This window comes from Felis catus, chromosome F1, assembly GCF_018350175.1.
Source record: "Felis catus isolate Fca126 chromosome F1, F.catus_Fca126_mat1.0, whole genome shotgun sequence".
Lineage (NCBI taxonomy): Eukaryota > Metazoa > Chordata > Mammalia > Carnivora > Felidae > Felis > Felis catus.
In genome coordinates this window covers 8683615-8706245 of record NC_058384.1, presented here as the reverse complement: position 1 = coordinate 8706245, position 22631 = coordinate 8683615, and the positions used below count along the sequence as shown (strand labels likewise).

At 37.7% G+C, this 22631-nt stretch overlaps 1 protein-coding gene across 8 annotated transcripts in view; it reads right to left on the bottom strand.

Moving 5' to 3' along the window:
* Nucleotides 1–22631, bottom strand: part of RGS7 (regulator of G protein signaling 7) — a 516676-nt gene that overhangs the window by 82246 nt on the left and 411799 nt on the right. For all 8 annotated transcript variants that reach the window (XM_023247637.2, XM_023247632.2, XM_023247635.2 and 5 more), the window contains exons 7-9: nucleotides 7048–7112; nucleotides 6127–6203; nucleotides 5939–6020 (exon numbers count right to left, since the gene is read on the bottom strand). In XM_023247637.2, coding sequence (XP_023103405.1) covers nucleotides 5939–6020; nucleotides 6127–6203; nucleotides 7048–7112 — 224 coding nt within the window. The remainder of the gene's footprint in view (nucleotides 1–5938; nucleotides 6021–6126; nucleotides 6204–7047; nucleotides 7113–22631) is intronic.

Below are 22631 nucleotides of genomic sequence, written 5' to 3'. Positions count from 1 at the left end.
AATAAGCTAAGTGTTGATCAACACATGAATGAATAAAGAAAATGTGGCATGTGTTACACACACAGACACACACACTGAAATATTATTCAGCCGTAAAAAGAAGGAAATCCTGCCATTTATGACAACATGGATGAAACTTGAGGACATTATGCCAAGTGAAACAAGTCACGGAGAAAGACAAATCCTCTATGATCACTTATATGTAGAATCTAAAAAAATGTAACAGATTCATTGACACAGAGAACAGATTAGTCGTTGCCAGAGGCATGGAGTGTGTGTATGAAGGAAATGGGTAAAAGTGGCCAAAAGGTAGAAATTTCCAGTATAAGATAAATAAGTCCTAGGAATATAATGTCAGCATGGTGACTATAGTTAAGTATGTATATTTTAAAAAGTACTGAGAAAGTAAATGTTAAAAGTTACCATCACACACACAAAATTGTAACTATGTGAGGTGATGGATGTGGTAATCATTTTGCTACATACACATATATCAAATGATTATGTTGTGTATCTTAAGGTTATTCTATAGTATGTGTCAATTATACCTCCGTAAATGGAAAAATTAATTTATAAATGGTAATATATGTAAGAATAAGCCATTGCATGTGGAAGCTATAGGTAAATAATAACTATTTTCACTATTTTGTGATGAAGATATGTTCAATTTAAAATCAGGAAGAATTAAGATTATTATTTTTATTTTGAACTTTTAATGAAGTACATTTCCATTTTCTGTACTTAAGTATTTTTATTCTGTAAGCCTTTTTTGAAGTACATGGCATGAATCAATCCCAAACTAACAGATTTGGGAAGCAAAGAAGTTGATCTAATTCTTTTTTGTTTGTTTGTTTGTTTGTTTGGAGATGGGGGGGGTGGGGGAAGGATGCAGAGAGGGAAGGAGAGAAAGAAATCCCAAGCACTCTCAGTGTGGAACCAATGTGAGACTTGAACTCATGAACCATGAGCTCACGACCTGAGCCAAAAACAAGAATGGGATGCCTAACTGACTGAGCCCCAAGGTGCCCCACGTTGAACTAACTCCTGATACTTCATGCTGGAAGGACCACTAAAAATTACTAATCTCACTATACAAAGGAGAAAAGGAGAAAATTGCCTTTTCTCTACCATATTTCTGGCGAATGAATTTCAAAGTATACTTGAATTAATCATTCCTATCATTTAAGGTTGGCAATGATATTGAGTTAAGTATTAATGAAGTTTTTACATTGAGATTTAATTTTCCAGTTGTTTCCACATTGGTCATACAGAGTCCAAATGGGGTAAAAGAATAAGCCTCATTCCAACTCCACCTAATCAAATTTCCAAAATATGAAGACAACTTTCTTGGGTTTTCTTATCCTTAAGGCCACTAATCTCTCTAATAATTTCACAATTAATTTTTCTTTTTTTTCTTTATTTTTTTTAAAAAATAATGTTTTTATTTATTTTTGAGACAGAGAGAGACAGAGCATGAGCAGGGGAAGGGCAGAGAGAGAGGGAGACACAGAATCCAAAGCAGACTCCAGGCTCTGAGCTGTCAGCACAGAGCCTGACGCGGGGCTTGAACTCACGGATTGTAAGATCATGACCTGAGCTGAAGTCGGACGCTTAACCGACTGAGCTGCCCAGGTGCCCCACAATTATTTTTTTCTTATTTTTGACCTTGCCCTTTTAACTTTCACCTCAACTACAGCTCAGCCACATTTTTTTTTTAAGTATGGTTTCTAGAACTAGGCACAAAACTCTAAAATTGAGTTCCTCAGCACTGTGACAAGGGTAATTTTTACTTCAATTGAATTAGTTCCTAAAATTCTATTAATACAGACCAAGAATATGTTGGCCCTTGAAGGGGCTTCATTAAAATGTTGAAACATTAAATACAAAAATTAACGTAAATCCCAAATTATTTGACATTTACTACAATTTAGTGTATTTCTCCAATTATGTTCTTGAGTAGTTAGTTTTTGACAATTCTATGTGGAATCCCTGTAAACTGAAGAGTCCTTCTTGGGGTTAGTGACTTTACTTTTCTGGAGTAAATATAAGCATGCTCAGAGAAGCTAAATTTATTTCATAATGGTATTAAGTGCAATAGAAAGATTATATGTTAAGTGGCCTCATGGTTTCTTAAAAAGTAAAACCATATTACATATATTTCTATATATTCTTCAAGTAGAAATTTATGTAATATAATATTTTAAATTAATTTTTAAAGTATACTTTAAAGACTCTGAGCTGCTGAGATTTCCCTTTCTCCACTACATTTCTAGCTAATGGCTTCCAACCCATTTTTGATTAAGTAAATGCCAGAGTAAAACCAGATGAAATCAAAGCAAACCAAACAATGCAATGTGGCAGATACTTGAATTAATAAAATCTTCATGAGGATTAACTGTTCTCTGTTATATATGTTTTTAAAAAAATTGTTTTAACGTTTATTTATTTTTTAATTTTTTTCAACGTTTATTTATTTTTGGGACAGAGAGAGACAGAGCATGAGCAGGGGAAGGGCAGAGAGAGAGGGAGACACAGAATCGGAAACAGGCTCCAGGCTCTGAGCCACCAGCCCAGAGCCTGACGCGGGGCTCGAACTCACAGACCGCGAGATCGTGACCTGGCTGAAGTCGGACGCTTAACCGACTGCACCACCCAGGCGCCCCTACATTTATTTATTTTTGAGACAGAAACAGAGCATGAACGGGGAGGGTCAGAGAGAGGGACACCCAGAATCTGAAACAGGCTCCAGGCTCCAAGCTGTCAGCACAGAGCCCGACGCGGGGCTCAAACTCACGGACCCCGAGATCATGACCTGAGCCGAAGTCGGCCGCTTAACCGACTGAGTCACCCAGGCGCCCCTCTCTGTTATATTTTTTATTGAAATGTTTAATGGTAGGATTTTATAAGATGAGACAAAATGAAAAAAACAACAACAAATAATGGAGTTATTAAAATAACTCCATTTCTGGTTTTTGAAAACAGAGATATTTTCTATATTGATGAAGCTAAAATCAATCCAGGAAAATGTAATTATGTGACTTAAAGGTCTTTCAATTAGGTTGTATTATAAACCAGTGAAATTTGAGTAGAGTTTTTTTTTTATTCTAATGGGAATATCGATCTCTAGACTTTTAAGACTTATAGTGGTCAGTTAATATTTTTATAATTAGTCTTTTTGAAACCAAAATAAAAACAAGGGCATTCTTTGTGATCTTTTTAATGTACTAGTAATTTATGTGGACTAGATTTATCAATATATTTATAAAAATTTTAGATTGTTCTTGAAATACTAATAAGTTACACAAGATTATTCTATATGAATATAGGAGATGGTACTTACTGGAGAAACACTACTGGAAGTGGCCCTTTAGATTTCATATTGTATAACAACACCTGACCACGGTGTTCCCTACATGGTAGCTGGGTGCCCCTAGATCAGGGATGTGTGGCCTACAGTGTTTTAAAGATGGCTTTGACTTTGGGCTCTTGAAAACAGTAAAATGAATGAAAAAAGAATATTCAAAAACCAGAAGTAAAATATACTAGTAAAATATTCCTGTCACAAGACACCTATAAATATAGCCACATCACACATGCAATATTGCTAACTTTTTATCCCCTCTTTTTTTCAGAATGGAGGCATGCAGTGAGCATCTCACTCTTGCTGCAGCTGCTTTCTTTGACTGGAGCCACTCTACTCCCCTGTTGCTCCCCTTCCTTTGTGAATCAGACTATGGAGTAGAAAATAGTTGGTTCAGGCCACTACTAGCCTTGTGTACATGGGCAAGTCATATAAATCCCATGACCATCTGTATTTTCCCCCAAGAAAACACATGTGCAGTCATGCCTGTCTTAAAGGGTTCGTGACTATGTTCATAAAATGCTTCCACTGGATGTGAATTTTAGGAATCAAGGACTATGTTTTAATCAACATTTCATGCAGTACAACGCCTGGCACATGTTGATACAGAGTAAGTAGAATTCTTACATGATGTTGCACATTGTAGGAAGGGTGGCATGCTGAGGTATTCTGTGTTTCATGGGGTTCAGATATGGCTTTTTCTTTATTTTTATTTTTTTTTAATTTTTTTTTCAACATTTATTTATTTTTGGGACAGAGAGAGACAAAGCATGAACGGGGGAGGGGCAGAGAGAGAGGGAGACACAGAATCGGAAGCAGGCTCCAGGCTCCGAGCCATCAGCCCAGAGCCTGATGCGGGGCTCGAACTCACGGACCGCGAGATCATGACCTGGCTGAAGTCGGACGCTTAACCGACTGCGCCACCCAGGCGCCCCTCAGATATGGCTTTTGAAGGAAAAAGTGATTAGTCATTGTGTTGGCATGTGTCTACAGGACTGATCCATTTACCTAAAAAAGTTGCGGACAAAGGCTATCCTTCAGACGTTTCAAAAAGTAAGTTTTAGAGGTGAATAGAGAATAATCCCTTCGAAGAGAAGAGTCAACACAATCAGATCATTCCAGATATATTGGTTGATAAATACCAAGGAAGGTCATGTTATAATTCTCCTATTGCCTAAACCTAAGAGATAGATTTCAAGTTCGAAAATAATAGCCTAAATAAAATGAAAAGTGTAGGAATGATACTAAGAGAGAGATCCCACAGATTAGCTTCCTCAACATTTGTAACTGCTGTCATCAGCACCTACACGCTGAATAAAGGAAATGAATTATATATATTCAGGGTGGTTTCTCCTTCTGGGTGCTCCTTAGGATGATTTTCTAATTGGAAGCCTAGTAAGGGGTGTAGCAGGGGACCCCTTGGAAAGCATTCATATGTGTTCTTTGCTGCAGGGAGACACAGAGGACTGAAGCATGACTCACACTAGACAGAGCAGAAACAACTGTGTACAAGTTCTGTCTCCAACAGGGCCACACAGAGGGCCAAGGACCATGGAATAAGTCCTCATGAGCAACCCTCTTGAGTTGACAGGAGGATGCAGGCCATGAAAGCTGAACAAGGCTAGCGATGGGCCACCAGATGTCCAGGGGCATAAAGTGGATAAACACAGAAACATAATGTATTGACTGGTTTCCAAAGACAGCTTAAAACAAACAAATAAGCAAGCAAAATCCTACTTCATATTCTTTCCATTCTTATGCATGTGACCTTATAATCCTTTTTCACCATGAGTAACAAAACTCAAACTGAATATTGAGCAAAGAAGCCAGTTAATTCTCAATTCTAATCTAGAAATTCAAAGAGAGAAAAATTCAATATAGAATTTAACAATTGCATTGTTATCTGAAATTGAAATATATATATATATATATGTAAATCTTTGGAAAGCAGATCTATTTTGGTCTGATCCTGAAGGAAGCTGAGAGGAAAATTTTAAAATATTCTCATCAATCTTGATTTGGCTCATGCTGTGATCCTGATATTTATTCTAATAATACTTACAGAAATATTATTCTCTAATGTCTTGCCTGTTTAAAGACAGCCTGTCTTTGCTTGTGTTTAAAGAAATATATAGAAAACAAAGACATACTATTAAAATATAAAGAAAAATATGAGATCAGACATGTTTTCTTGTGAATGCCCATAACCAGTGTTGAATTCCTTACAGAGTTTTCTGGCATTAATCAAGGACATTCATTATTTGTCACTCTGGATCACACAGCTTATGTAAGACTGCTTTGTTGAAGTCTTTTTTCTTTCAAGGGTATAAAAGTATCAGGTACCTCAAATTCCAAGAGTGATGTCATATTGGGAAAATTCATGACTTTATAAATTAAGCATGACACTACCGAATTCTGGTCATCTTACACGAAAGTGGCAATCCTTCCTTAATGAAATCATCAAGATTTGTGGAAGAGTGATGGGGTTACCTCATTCTTCCCTCACTTTCTCAGGCACCCTTCACTTTCCAAAGGCTCAGATTATGAACTGGAGATAACGTGGGCAGTCATGCTTACCACAGGTCTATGAACATCCCAGAATGCTCTCTCTTGGCTATCGAGGATCTTCCTTTCAATCTTGTCTCTCTTCTTGTCCACTCTGTCAACATGGTAACAATGGATAATAAGTGATATTAATTGTAGCACCTCTCTGGACAAAAGGCCGCAACTTGAACAAGTTTTCCAAAAGACTCACAAGGACTCACTTTGCTTGTGCTTCTGCTTGCATGAAAATGAACTCCCACTTCCGGGCAAATGCTCTCTGCAGCCTGGCCAGGCTCTCCTGAAAAATACACCACAGGTGAAGACTTTCTGGTGCTCATGATCACTACTCCCTTCTCATTTATCTACCGTATGAATTTGTCAAGAAAATATAGTCTCTAAAGTAGTAAGTGTACTCCAGTTCTGAATGATGAGTCATGTTCACTGAATATAACTCATCCTCATATTAACAGAGGAAACAGGGAAACCTATCACAAATATTAATGTTTATGAATAATTGACTTGAGAGAATACAAGCAAACATCTAAAATACTAAAATTACTTTGTATATAAAAAGTGCTCAGTACTAACCTATTGGAGTTTTCTGTGCCCATTTTAGTGAGGAACAGAAAAGCAATACATTTTTACTATTGATTCAGTCAATCCATCCAGTTCCTGACAAGAATGTAAACCCTCAGAAGACTACTACCATTTCTAGTCAGTGCTTCAAAGCCAGTAAATCACAACATAGCAATTGTCAGAACAAATTACATCAGATAAATTTTACCTGCTGATGGTGACCAACCTGAAGGTTCCGCAAAAACCATTTACCCAAAGTGAATGTTCTTTACTTCTCTAAGTTTGGATGTCTTTACTATATGCAGGACACATCTCACATTTTCACACTTGAGTTTAGCAAGTAAGACATACTCCTCCCTTCTCTCATGAATTTGTGTGTGTAGAAGTTCACCGTCTCCAAGGAAGCAAGCAAGTCAGGGATTTGGGCTGTTATGATGCTCGATCCCTGGGAATCTGGTCCTTAAAATCCAGGCATGTAGAAAGTCAACAGAATTCCCAGAAATGACCATAGGCCTTATTCCTGTTCGTTTTATGACATTCTTTGCCAGAAAGTCCTTAGTACTTACAGCTTCATAGTCAGCTAGTTCCAGCCTTGCCTTGTTTTGCATTGTTCTCTTGCAGAGATAAACCGCTAAAAGGAAAAAAAAATTAATTACATCTTCCCTGCTTGTTAACATGAAGGCACTTACTGAAAATAAAAGATAGTGTTATAAATCAAGACATCTCGGTCTTTGCCAATTTTTTCCACTCATCATTTTCAATGATTTATTTTTTTGACAAAAATAAAGAAAGTATGATATTTTTACTGAAATTCAAACATAATGGTATTTATAAGAAAAAAGATGTTCATGGGGAGTGGCTCAGTTGGTTAAGTGTCCGACTTCAACTCAGGTCATGGTGTCATGGTTCGTGGGTTCAAGCCCCATGTTGGGTTCTGTGCTGACAGCTCAGAGTCTGGAGCCTGCTTTGGATCTGTGTCTCCCTCTTTCTCTGCCCCTCCCCTGCTCACACTCTGTTTCTCTCTCAAAAATAAATAATAAACATAAAAAAATTTAAATTCATTCAAAAGACATAGAGTATCAGAATGGATAAAAAAACAAGACCCATCTATTTGCTGTCTAAAAGAGACTCATTTTAGACCTGAGGACACTTTCAGATTGAAAGTGAGGGGATGGAGAACAATATATTATGCTCCTGGAAGTCAAAAGAAAGCTTGAATAGCCATACTTATATCAGACAAACTAGACTTTAAATTAAAGGTTGTAACAAGAGTTGAAGAAGGGCATTATATAATAATTACAGGGTCTATCCATCAGGAAGTGCTAACAATTATAAATGTCTATGCACCGAATTCGGAAGCAGCCCAATATTTAAAACAAACACAAACACAAGCAATCTTATCCATCAGAATGTGATAATTGCAGGGACTTTAGTAATCCACTTACAACAATGGATAGATCATCTAGACAGAGAATCAGTAAAGAAACAATGGCCCTGAATGATACATTGGACTAGACGGACTTGACAGATATATTTAGAACTCTACATCCCAAAGCAGCAGAATACAGTTTCTTCTCGAGTGCATATGGAACATTCTCCAAGATAGATCACATACTGGGTCACAAAACAGTCCTCAATAAATATAAAAGAACTGAGATCATACCATGCACACTTACAGATCACAATGCTATGAAGATTGAAATCAACCACAGGAAAAAGTCTGGAAAACCTCCAAAAGCATGGAGGTTAAAGAACTAATGGGTCAACCAGACAAGTAGAGAAGAAATTAAAAGACATATGGAAACAAATAAAAATGCAACAATCCAAACCCTCTGGGATGCAGCAAAGGCAGTCCTAAGAGGAAAATACATTGCAATCCAGGCCTATCTCAAGAAACAAGAAAAATCCCCAATACAAAATCTAACAGCACTCCTAAAGGAACTAGAAGCAGAAGAGCAAAGAAACCCCAAACCCAGCAGAAGAAGAGAAATAAAGATCAGAGCAGAAATAAACAATATAGAACCCAAAAACAAACAAACAGAAAAACAGATCAATAAAGCAAAGAGTTGGTTTTTTGAAAAACTAAACAAAATTGATAAACCTCTAGCCAGGCTTCTCAAAAAGAAAAGAGAAAGGACCCAAAAAGATAAAATCACAAATGAAAATGGATTTATTACAACCAATCCCTCATAAATACAAGCAATTATCAAGGAATACTATGAAAAATTATATGCCAAAAAACTGGACAATCTGGAAGAAATGGACAAATTCCTAAACAACCACACACTACCAAAAGTCAAACAGGAAGAAATAGAAAATTTGAACAGACCCATAACTAATGAAGAAATTGAATCAGTCATCAAAAATCTCCCAACAACTAAGAGTCTTGGACCAGATGGCTTCCTTGGGGATTTCTACTAGACATTTAAAGAAGAGTTAATACCTATCCTTCTCAAGCTGTTTCAAAAAATAGAAATGGAAGGAAAACTTCCAGAATCATTCTATGAAGTCAGCATTACTTTGATTCCCAAAGCAGACAAAAACCCAACCAAAAAAACAAAAAACAAAAAACAAAAAAAAGGCCAATATCCCTGATGAATATGGATGCAAAAATTCTCAACAAGACACTAGTGAATTGAATTCAACAGCATATAAAAAGAATTATTCACCATGATCCAGTGGGATTCACTCCTGGGCTGCAGGGCTGGTTCAATATTTGCAAATCAATCAATGTGATACACCACATTAATAAAAGATAAGAACCATATGATCCTGTCAATAGATTCAGAAAAAGTATTTGACAAAATACAGCATCCTTTCTTGATGAAAACCCTCAAGAAGGTCAGGATAGAAGGAACATACTTAAACATCATAGAAGCCATTTATGAAAAGCTCATAGCTAATGCCATCCTCAATGGGGAAAACTGAAAGCTTTCTCCCTGCAATCAGGAACACGACAGGGATGTCCACTCTCACCACTGTTGTTTCACATAGTGCTGGAAGTCCTAGAATCAGTAATCAGGCAACAAAAGGAAATCAAAAGCATCAAAATTGGCAAAGATGAAGTCAAACTTTCACTTTTTGCAGACGACATGATATTATACATGGAAAACCCAAAAGACTCCACCAAAAGTCTCCTAGAACTGATACTTGAATTCAGCATAGTCGCAGGGTACAATTAATGTACACAAACTGGCTGCATTTTTATACACCAATAATGAAGCAACAGAAAGAGAAATAAAGAAACAGATCTCCTTCACAAATGCACCAAGAACCATAAAATACCTAGGAATAAACCTAACCAAAGATGTAAAAGATCTATATACTGAAAACTATAGAAAGCTCATGAAGGAAATTGAAGAAGATACAAAGAAATGGAAAAACATACCATGCTCATGGATTGGAAGAATAAATACTGTTAAAACGTCAATACTACCCAAAGCAATCTACACATTCAATGCAATCCCAATCAAAATTGCACCCACATTCTTCTCAAAGCTACAACAAAGAATCCTAAAATTTGTATGGAACCACAAAAGGCCCTGAATAGCCCAAGTAATATTGAAGAAGAAAACCAAAGCAGGAGGCATCACAATCCCAGACTTTAGTCTCTACTACAAAGCTATAATCATCAAAACGGTATGCGATTGGCACAAAAACAGACACATAGACCAATGGAATAGAATAGAGAACCCAGAATGGGACCCACAAATGTATGGCCGAATAATCTTTGACAAAGCAAGAAAGTACCCAATGGAAAAAAGACAGTTCTTTAACAAATGGTGCTGGGAGAACTGGACAGCAATATGCAGAAGAATGAAACTAGACCACTTTCTTACACCATTCACAAAAAATAAACTCAAAATGGAGGAAGGACTTGAATGCGAGACAGGAAACCATCAAAACCCTAGAGGAGAAAGCAGGAAAAAACCTCTCTGACCTCAGCTGCAGCAATTTCTTACTCGACACATCTCCAAAGGCAAGGGAATTAAAAGCAAAAATGAACTATTGGGACCTCATCAAAATAAAAAGTTTCTGCACTGCAAAGGAAACAATGAACAATACTAAAAGGCAACCGACAGAATGGGAAAAGATATTTGCAAATGACATAATGGATAAAGGGCTAGTATCTAAAATCTATAAAGAACTCACCAAACTCCACACCCAAAAAACAAATAATCCAGTGAAGAAATGGGCAGAAGTCACGAATAGACACTTTTCCAAAGCACACATCCAGATGGCCAACAGACACATGAAAAGTTGCTCAACATCACTCATCACCAGGGAAATACAAATCAAAACCACACTGAGATACCACCTCACACTGGTCAGAGTAGCTAAAATGAACAAATCAGGAGACTATAGATGCTGGAGAGGATGTGGAGAAACGGGAACCCTCTTGCACTGTTGGTGGGAATGCAAACTGGTGCAGCCTCTCTGGAAAACAGTGTGGAGGTTCTTTAAAAAATTAAAAATAGACCTACCCTATGATCCAGCAATAGCACTGCTAGGGATTTACCCAAGGGATATGGGAATGCTGACGCATGGGGGCACATGTACTCCGATGTTAATAGCAGTCCTTTCAACAGTAGCCAAATTATGGAAAGAGCCTAAATGTCCAGCAACTGATGAATGCATAAGGAAGATGTGGTTTGTATATATAATGGAATACTACTTGGCAATGAGAAAGAATAAAATCTGGCCATTTGCAGCAACGTGGATGGAACTGGAGGGTATTATGCTAAGTGAAATAAATCAGGCAGAGAGAGACAGATACCATATGTTTTCACTCATATGTGGATCCTGAGAAACTTAACAGAAGACCATGGGGGAGGGGAAGGGGGAAAAAAAAAGTTACAGAGAGGGAGGGAGGCAAACCATAAGAGACTCTTGGATACTGAGAACAAACTGAGAGTTGATGGGGATGGGGGAGAAGGGAAAGTGGGTGATGGGCAGGGAGGAGGGCACTTGTTGGGATGAGCACTGGGTATTTTATGGAAACCAATTTGACAATGAATTATATTTTTAAAAATTAAAAAAAGGAAAAAAAATATATGTTTAGAAATTTTCTTTATTTTTATTAAATAAGAGGGAAAATAAAGCCTTTTAAATAACAAATCAAATGAGCTTTAACATCTAGAGACACAGATAACACCATTTTTTTGAAAGGAACTGCATGAAGAAGGAATCATTATTGGCACATTTGATTATTTCCATAATCTTCTGTCAACTGAAAGAATCTCTCATTGTAAACTGAAGGCTTCTTGGCATCTCCTTTACTACATTTCAGAATCATCAACTGTTTTTCCACTAGGAGAGAGAAAGCTGTAACATCTTCCCTGAGTACAATATGACTTTTTAATTCCATTTTTCTGAGGACTCCGTGTCCTTGCTGCCAGGGGAAGCCCACCTGGGCAACAGATTTACAGGATGGGTGCCAGAGGGAGTGCGGAGGTCACAGCAGCTCTGATATTGACAAATAATGTTCCTTAAGTTATTTCAGGATTATTAGCAACTCTTATGATACCATCAAGACAATCAGAGCCCTCTGGTACAATCCTGATTTCCAGGACATTTTTTTGCCATTTTCCATAACATATGATATTTGAATCTCATGAAATTCAAGATAAACTATATATATGGCAAGTGCTGAATAGATCTGCTGGATGAAGAGTGTAAATTTCACTTTTTTGTAAGGTTAGTTCTGGAGGTGCTTTTATAATTCCCACCATTGCGCTAAGCTATGCCACCCTCAGTTTTCGATAATGAAGTCCAGCTGATACCACTGAGGAAATTATCTTACACAGAAAATCTGAGATCTCTGCAAACACTGGTGTTGTGTCTTCAATTTCTGCTCTCTAAAGCTTCTTTTATGAAGGCCCAGGCAAAGGAGAAAGCCAACTACGGCCCAATGCTAACATTACTACAGACACGTAAGAACCCAGGAGATGATGTGAGAGCATATCTTTGTATAAGCAACCATGGGAATTTTATTTTTCCACTAGTATTACTAGTAGTAGTAATTTTCAAAATTTCTAATTCTCAAAATTAGTAAAAGACAACCTTCAAAAACAAAAATGACATGATGCATTCATTTTCTAATTAGCCATAGTTCATGCTCACTCTTGAAGAAACTCTTACTGATAGGGCAGATTTTTTTTTATTTTTTATTTTTTTATTTTTTTAATATCAAATTTATTGTCAAATTGGTTTCCATACAACACCCAGTGCTCATCCCAACAGGTGCCCTCCTCAATACACTGATCTTAACAAAATATCTAACATGTTCTCAGCAGCTGGTAAAAGAGATTGTAGTGTATGTGCAATACCCCTGAGAATGTCTCTTCTTGAGACAAAGACAAAAATCTTCCTAAATATCTAAATTAAATAATTTCAGCTTTCCCATAGAATTACCTTTAACCAAATTTCAAGCTTGAACTACAAGCTCCATGAGTTTGTCCTCCTGCACCAGCCTCTACTTGCTTCATTTATTCGGGTCATCTAATCTTTGCTCTTTTCAAAATCAGACCCCCTCTGGGAAACATATTTCTACCCTCATTAGGTAAACCAATAAATAAAAGCAGGAGCAGGGTGATTTTTTTTTAGATGCCTGTTCACTAAGAAGTTATGCATCCTTTAATATAGTTGTCCTTCAATGCAGTTTTCTTTAATTCTCTAGGAAACAAAATGGAGGCGTGGACAGGCAGAACCAGGTAAATAGTAGTTCTTCCACAAGTATTTGTTAAATAGGGTCTTTTCCAAAGGAGTTATTTGGAAGTCAAATCTAAAGTGATTTCTACTAGTATTTTTTTTGTAAAAAGGAAGAAGGAAAAAGTCTGGGTTAGCAAGTGGGGAACATTCTGGATACTGTTAAAGATACTGCAAATACAGTTGGGACTGAAAGGGCCCAAACCTCACTGAACTAGTCTAGATACAGGACAGTATGTGGACAGGTAGAGATGATCCTTCCATTCTTTATCAGCAGAGGGTGTCAGCATTGAATAGGATGCAGATGAGAAGGGGCGTCTTAGATGAAAGAGGGTTTCAATTCTTATTTACAGTTTATTGAAGATTTTAAAAATGAGAGTAGTTACGCATCATCAAAACTATGGCTCAGGTCAAGTGTTTTTGTACTAACCCTTTATCATTTAGGGCACCAGAGTGCTCCGGAGGGTTCTATATATGGACATAGGCCCAAGTGCAAGTATGAATATTCCTTAACAGAACACTTGAGTTTTTTTCTGCAGTGCCAACATATTGAAAACAACTTTAAAAAATCATTTCCTGGGTTATTTTTAAATGTTTTCCATTATTGAGAATTTAATGTAAATTTCAAGTTTAAATAGATCTCTCTGCAGTAATTTTCGACTAGAGAAGACAGTTTTGAGGACTTAGGCTCAAACAAACAAGGAATTTAATAGAAGAATATGCCACTAAGTGGAAGAAAGTTCGAGAAGGCTTCACATACCACTTTGACTAAAATGGCCACATAGTAAATGCAAAGAATGTGGCCTGAATATGCCTTAGGTGTAAAAGTTTCTAGATCACACATCTACTGAACATAGAGTGAATGCTGGCATTAATTTTTTCCATTTAATTTCATAAAGCTCTCCAAGGTGGAATACTCTGTTGAACAAAAACCGATGTCTATGACAAAAGTGTTCAGAGCTATATCACAGAGGTCTGTGAGAAAATCATGAAGGTACCAATATGTAAACATTAAAAGATCATAAGTATATAATTCATGAAGACTAGAAATATAATGGCCACATACATATTTGAAAAATATCCAACTTGCAACCAAAGTCATACAAATGTAACATATACTGCCATAATGAAACTGTTTATCTTTTCAAGTTTATTTGTGTGAACAAATCCTTCCAAGTCCCTGAATGAAAACTCAAGCAGTATCTACACTCTTGCTTGTCACTCAGGTAATTCAGAGTCCCAACTTATAAACAAGAATGTCTATCCTGAGTAACTGTCAAACATTCATGTCTGGTTTAAAGTCTTGAGGTCTGCCCCTCTCCCCCAGGTTCTGTGAGTAAGAGAAGCATGATTGTCTTCTTTGTCTTCCTTGTTCTTCTGTGTCCCTGCCAAGTATTGCTGATCAGGGCTTCTAAGCCCTCTGGAGTTGGAGGATAAGGAGGAAGGGGAACAAAGGAGGGGGCTGCTGTTCTTACTCGACTGATGCCAGTGTGGTGATCTAGTGTTGTCATTCTCTGGACTGGGCAGAGGTTTAAAGCTGATTATGTTTCTCATGTGACTTAGTAGGATGCTTTGGAGAAAACCCATCCCACCATTGCCGGGGATCTCTCACCTGTAGCCATTGTTGGGGCTGATGACTGCCACAGCCCTTGGACTGTACCTCTGGCCTCTCTCTCCAGTGTGTTTGCCTGTCCAGGCTGTTCCCTAGGACAGGACCATATCTCACATACAGCTTAGATTACACATGCACTCTTGGCCACAGAACATAGCCACCTGCCTTTCAATTCCTCCATCCATAACAAAATAGCCTGTCCCTTGCCCTTTGTAATTCCAAGGCCTGGAATTCATGATCCATTGTGTCCCAGAAGTAGGTGACTCCTGTCAAGTATTCTCAGAAACGCCTTGAAATCTTTGTCACTGGACTTGAGGTGAGGTGCATTCCCCATTCATTCCTCCCACTTGGGGCTGATGGGGCCAATGACTTCTGATGACCTAACGGCCACAAAACTAGTCTTTAAGCCAACATCTTATCCTTGAATACACTCAATGTGAGCTGACAGTAGCTAGTGTGACAATTTGTATGTCAGTGTAGCAGAGCACTTTCACACCTGGTCTTGATCCACTTAAAACTTTGGCTGGATTTCCATTTTGTAACACCCAGTTACAAAAATCACTTTCCACTCATCAGAAGAGCAGAGATGTTACAGAGTGGCAATAACCCATTCTGGCCATAGAGCAGTGGAACAACACTGTGGGTGGGCATGTGAACAGCAAAGATGTCTTTGGGGAAAAGATTTTGACAATGAGTAACAAAGCCTTGAAACGTTCACGGCCATTGTTCCCGTACTTGCTCTTCTGAGAATATAACCCAGGGAAACAGCAGGAAAAACAGCAGAGGTGTAAGCCTTCATGGCATGGAATATAGGAACACAGTGGGGCAATGAATTCATGCATTCAATGAAATGTTATATTGTCATTAAAAATGATAAATCCAAAGGGGTGCCTAGGGGGCTTGGTCGGTTGAATGTCTGACTTTGGCTTAGGTCACGGTTTCATGGTTTGTGAGTTCGAGCCCTCCACCAGGTTCTCTGCTAACAGGGTAGAACCTGCTTCAGATCCTCTGTCCCCCCTCTCTCTCTGCCCTCCCCAGCTCATGTGAGCTTTCTCTCTCAAAAAATAAACATGAAAAAAAAAATGATACACTCAAACTGGTTAACTTCAAAGTTGAAATAATTTGATTTTTAAAGTCCTTATCTCTCATTGTAAAAGTTCAGACAATAAAGAAAAAATATAAATATTAAAGAAAAAATCATTACAATCTCACTTCTGTCATTGTTTGGCACATATTCCGGATTTTTCCCTTCTATATACATCCACTACCATACACATGAATATATGTATTTATATCAAAAATCTGCATATATTTACATAATCTGCATATATTTACTTAAAACATTTTCAAACTTTACTACATATGTTGTCTTATTAACTTTTTTCTTTAGTATTATATTGTGGCTAACTTCATATCAATAACTATTGTTTGGTAATATTCATAAAAATTATTTCATGACAATCCATTTATTATTTATTTAATGAGCCATTATTGTTGAACACTTGGATTATACCCTTTGTCTTGCATTATTTATTAATACTTCTGCAAACATGTATGCATATATGTATACAAGTATGTATGGCTGTATATTTTTTAGGTATCTGCTAATTTCCTAAAGTACTATTGCTGCATGAGGATGTGTGCACCTTTCAATGCACCTTTCAAGTCCTTTGATCTGTGGAACTAAATTCCATTGAGTTTAGGCATGAGTAAGTCTTCTTAGAGAGTCCATTTTCAGCCAAGCAACCAGAGTTATTCTGTTAAGACTTAAATCAGATTTCTGGGGCACCTGGGTGGCTCAGTCAGTTAGGCGTCCAACTTCAGCTTAGGTCATGATCTCAAGCACGGTTCGTGAGTTCAAGCCCCACACTGGGTTCTGTGCTGACAGCTCAGAGCCTGGAGCCTGCTTCAGATTCTGTGTCTCCCTCTTGCTCTCTCTCTCTCTCTCTCTCTCTCTCTCAAAAATAAATAAATATTAAAAAAAAAAAAAGACTTAAATCCGATTTCACTTTATTTTAACTTCCCACTTTTCAACTACTTCCTATCTTATTTCAGGTAAAAACCAGAGTCCTTGCTCATCCATTACTTTATCCTGGGACCTTGCTTCCCTCTTCTCTGGCAGTACCTGTGTCCCCCTGGGCCCAAGCTCCTTATCTCCCTCCTCAGGGCTGAACTGCCATTTTCCCAGTGACACCTCTCCCCCTGCCCCCCCCCCCAGCCCAACATCCTCTTCCACACAACTTTCTATCTCCTCACACACAACTTTTTAAAATTTTTTTAAATGCTTATATGTTTTCGAGGGAAAGAGTGAGACAGAGCATGAGTGGGGGAGGGCCAGAGAGAGGGAGACACAGAATCTGAAGCAGGCTCCAGGCTCCGAGCTGTCAGCACAGAGCCTGACATGGGGCTCGGACCATGAACCCTGAGAACATGACCTGAGCCAAAGTTGGATGCGTGACTGACTGAGCCACCCAGGCGCCCCCTCATACACAGCTTCTGTATCCATTTACATGAGTAGCTGAGGAGCTTACTCTCACCCCCTCCCACCTGCCCTGGAATGCCAGCTCTACAAGCACAGGGAGTTCTACTGATTTTGTTAGTCCATGTGTCCCCTTGCCTAGAACATACTTGGCACATAGTAGGTGCTCAGGACATACTTGTTGAGTAAAAACACCACTAAATATTTCCTGACCATTTGGGTGTCTTTTTTCTTTTGTGAATTAGCTATTCATGACTTTGCTAATTTTTCTCTTGGGGGATTTGATTTTTTCTTATTAGACTTAAGTCCTCTTTATACGTGAGCGATAGAAACTAATTTTTAGGTATATATGCAGGACATATATTTCCACATGTTTTTTGAGGAGAAGTTTAATAAATGATACAGATAATATTGAGCATACTTCAGCAAACATTGATTTACTTTTAAATTACTTTTAAATTATATATATGTATATATATATGTATACATACATATATATGTATATATATGTATGTATACATATATATATGTATGTGTGTGTGTGTGTATATATATATATACACACACACACATATAGCATTCATAGGACATGTTCCACAACCTGCTTTTTTTACTCGACTTTACTGAGATTCACACAGTTTTCCATAGTTTGTATTTCTTAACCGCTCTCTTCCATCCTATGAATGCAGCACACATTGTTTAAGCCATACAGCTATTATTAAATACTTGGATTGTTCTCTTTTTTTCTTTCTTCTCAGTTTTATTGACACCCAATTGACACGCAGCACTGTATGCGTTTGAGGTGCACAGTGTAATTACTTGACTCACAGAATTGTGAAATTATTACCACAATAAGTTCAGTTAACATTCAAAAATAAGGTTTTGTTCCTTGTGATGAGAACATTTAGGATCCACTCTCTTAGCAACTTTCAAACTATGCAAACAGCAGGGTTTGCTATGGTCACCATGGCACACATCATATCCCCAGAACTCATTTATCTTGTATCTGGCGGTGTGTACATTTTGACTCCCCTTCCTGCAATTCCCCCACCTCCAACCCCTTGCCTCTGATCTTTTTCTATTTTCCTAGGAATCTGTTTTTTTTTCTTTCACACTCCATATAGTAGTGAGAAAATGCTTTCATTTTTCAGAGCTATTACCAATAATGACTCCATATAGGCTTCCGTTAGCATATTTTCTTGGAATTGGTAGCAGGGATTTGTGGGACAGGCACAGCATGCATTTTCTAAGACACTGCCAAACTTCTGCCCAGTATGTCTTCCCAAATATTCCAGTAACCTCACCTTCAGGCCAGACTTGATTCTGTGCCAATCTGGCCTGAAAGAGACACTTTGATTATGTTTATCTGTTTCTTATATTTTCACTGCTTGCACATGAGAGGTTTTAATGGGAAAGATGTCTATGGATTGCCCCCCTCACTAATGTGGCTCTATTTAATACTTTGTACCCCGGTTATTTTTCATTGTATCTATATTGCAAACCCTAGTTCCTTTTTCTAATTGTATTTGCGTGATACAGCTTTGCTTCACCACTATAACTGATAGAGTCAGCATGTTTTACTTAACTTCCTTGCAGACAGATATTATTGGCTTTTATGTATGAGCTAACTTAAAGATGCCTGTTATTTTAATAGATGGACTTAAATATTTACATTCATTCTTTTTTTTTATTTTTTTTAACGTTTATTTACTTTTGAGACAGAGAGAGACAGAGGATGAACAGGGGAGGGTCAGAGAGAGAGAGGGAGACACAGAATCTGAAACAGGCTCCAGGCTCTGAGCTGTCAGCACAGAGCTTGATGCGGGGCTCGAACTCACGAGCCGTGAGATCATGACCTGAGCCGAAGTCGGACACTTAACCGACTGAGCCACCCAGGCGCCCCTTTACATTCATTCTTGTACCAGCTATGTTTGTTATTCCTTTTCTTACATCTTCATGCCTCTGTCTCTCTCTCCTCCAGGATTGTGACTTCTTTGCTGTCTACTTTTTGTGACATGGAATGAGTTTTCTTTAATTTTTCCTTTAATAATTTAGAATAAAACTTGTTACTATTCCATTAGTGGCCATTCTCATATGTTTAAATAAATGTCTAATATATTTTTCTTGAATTTTAGCTGCAGAAATTAAATACAGCCGAGTGCTGCCCCCCCCATAAACGATGAAGAAAATAATACATCTTGACTCTCTGCTCTTTTTATAATTTTAGTGACTAGATTTGACTGTATGCTCTATTACAGTTTTATAAAAATTAATTATAGTATTCACATTCCATTTGGAATTCCTTTTATCATAATTATTTAGATCCTGGAGGGCATGGAGAGAAAGCTGCTGTCTTGGAAAATTAAGGTGAGTAAACTTTGCTTTGCACATTTCTTTTTAAAACTAAGTTTGCGAAAACTATTCTATCACAACTCAGATCTTCCAAAAAAGGAGGGCCAGGGCCCATTGTGGCTACCCTGTCTATTTCTAGGTTCCCCTGGTGTTTGCTCACTCATTTTGGAGTGAGGCCCCTGCACCGGTGAAGCTGACCTAGGGAACCCTGGGTTTGCTGTGGCGGCCGTCGGCCCAAAGCAACAACAATCCTGCAAGGATCCTACGTTCCTCCCCTCTCCCCACTTTCCCCCCTTTATTCTTAAGCTTGCTCCCTAAACGTCCGAGAGCCTGAGCTGCTTAATGAAATCCACGCCAGAGACAAAACATCAGACAAGGCATAGGACTGTCTCTTTGAGGGCTGCGTTTAAGCTAAGAAATCTTAATCCAAGACAGGGCAAGTCTTTCCCTACCCTCCCAATACTTACTTTTATCTCCAGCCCACATGGGTTGATGACTCATTAATGGGGTAGGTCTGAATTTCATCCAATTCCTTAAAGCTGCCCTAGTTTCTTGAGAAAAGAAATTGTAAGTCTGATATCACTTCCTTTCATTTGGCTAATCTTCCTTTCATTTGGCTAATTTCTGTTGGTTCCAGAAAGAATACATCTTCCAAGTGAGTTGTATGTGGTGCCATTCTCTAATTTCCACACTGTCCTAGTAGTTCTTTCCATTCTAGTTTTGTTTTCTTTTCTTTTTATTCCATGCAGGGGCAGCGGGAGCAGTTTTGGAAGATGTCCTGGAAGTATAGTGTGTAAGTTCATTTTTGTCCTGGAAGTATAGTGTGTAAGTTCAAGATGCAAACATGTTTTGTAATTGTATCTATGCTGAATGAACATACCCTTAAAACCTCGATGAGTTTTGGATTTTTATTTAAAAAAAATTTTTTTTAACGTTTATTTATTTTTGAGACAGAGAGAGACAGAACATGAACAGGGGAGGGTCAGAGAGAGGGAGACACAGAATCTGAAACAGGCTCCAGGCTCTGAGCTGTCAGCACAGAGCCCGACGCAGGGCTCGAACTCACGGACCACGAGATCATGACCTGAGCCGAAGTCGGACGCTTAACCGACTGAGCCACCCAGGCGCCCCGAGTTTTGGATTTTTAAAAAAACAAGAAAAGCTTAAAAACATTACCCTTAATTTCACTCTAAAGGGAAGAGGTAATTATCTTCTTTAAGAACAGAATTTCCAAAATAATTCTTTGAAGGAATTTTAAATTTAATGATCACACAGTCCTATAAAATCTAATACTCATTTAATGATTCAACCACTGGGAATGAACTTGTAGGAATGAAAGGTAATGAATAGCAAAAATTTAGGGAATTTTATTTTCTTAAAATTTATAACTCAACAGCAACTCATACATTAACTAACTGAAAGAAATTAAATCTTAGCAGAAAAGTAACTAGAGGACATATTATGAAAATAATTTTAAAATTATTTAATTTTTTGATATATGTTAATGAAGACCATGTTACTATAAAGTCGAAGTAGGACTTCACTACTGTATGAGATGAAATACCTTAACTAAAGAAGATTAATCAAGATAAGAGAGATCTACTGTGGTAATTGAACACCTGGATGGTGAAAGTCTTCAAATAACTGCCTTGAAGGTCTAATCGTAAAAAGAAAGAATTCCTTTAGGGCATCTCTGGAATAGTAGCCAAACACCACAAAATGAAAACAATCAGAGCTGTGGACTTCTATCTCCTCCTAAAGGAAGAGGAAGTGCTCTCTGATGATTCTACCACACAGACTGCTGCATCTTAAGGTGTTTACATGTATTATCTCATCCACAGCCTTACATCAACTATCTCAGAAAACGTATTCTCATCTTTATTCAACTGGCAGCAACAGTGAAATCCAGAGAGATTAAGTCTATCTCCAGAGCCATACAAATAAGTAGGTGAAATCCAGAGAGATTAAGTCTATTTCCAGAGCCATCCAAATAATAAGTAGGTGAGTCAGAGGATTCTTGGGTTTGTGATCACATAGCGGATACTTATCACACGCAATATAGGAAGACAGCATCAATGGGAGCCCCACATTGGCTCTCAGAGAGTGCTAAGAAGAGAAGTCTTTTGCATTTGTTTTCTACATGCTTCCATTTTTCCTAATTTCTGAGAATGTTGCTCTGAAATATAAGAACCATTACTGTCACTGTGAATCTTATTTTAACCCAGCTCTCTGGGCATTCATCCATAAATTATATTACAGATTGTATGCTCCAACCACTTACACTGCTAAAGAAATGAAACAGAGCTGTTTAATTTGTCTTTCTTTGTAAATATACCAATGGTCCCTAAAAGGTTTGATTGCTTTGCTAAGGCTCATGAGTTTCGGCAATTTGTAATTCCGTATGTTGCCAAGATATTTTATCTCCTCAGATTTTCTTTCTCTTAAAAATGATAGCTGATCGTCATTTGCTGATTCTGTACCTGAAAATTTTCCTACTTGCGAAAATTTATTTGTTGCTCCTCAGTCAGTACTTGTGATGTGTTCATGGTCGTTCACAGCCATTCAGAGCAGCAAAAACTTGAGTTTCCTGATGTACACATTCTCGGTTGAGGTAGAAGAAGGTAATGCTCTGCCTTCCTTTTCCAGCTCATTCTGCACACAAGTGCCCTTTTTGTGGTATTTTTAGTGCCACTTTTTTGCATTTTTGTGCTTTTTCTTGGTGATTTTGCTACCTAAAATGACCCCCAAGAACAGTGGTGCCGTGATGTCTAGTGTTCCTAAATGCGAGAAGACTGCTATGTACTTTTTGAAGAAGATATATATGTTGGATAAACTTCATTCATGCATGAGTTAGGATGCTGTTGGTTTTAAGGTCAATGGCAATTATGTGTATACATATATATGTGTGTGTGTGTGTGTGTATGTGTATATATATATTTAACATATATATGTTAATTATATAATTGTATGATTATATATAAAATTATATATATAATGTA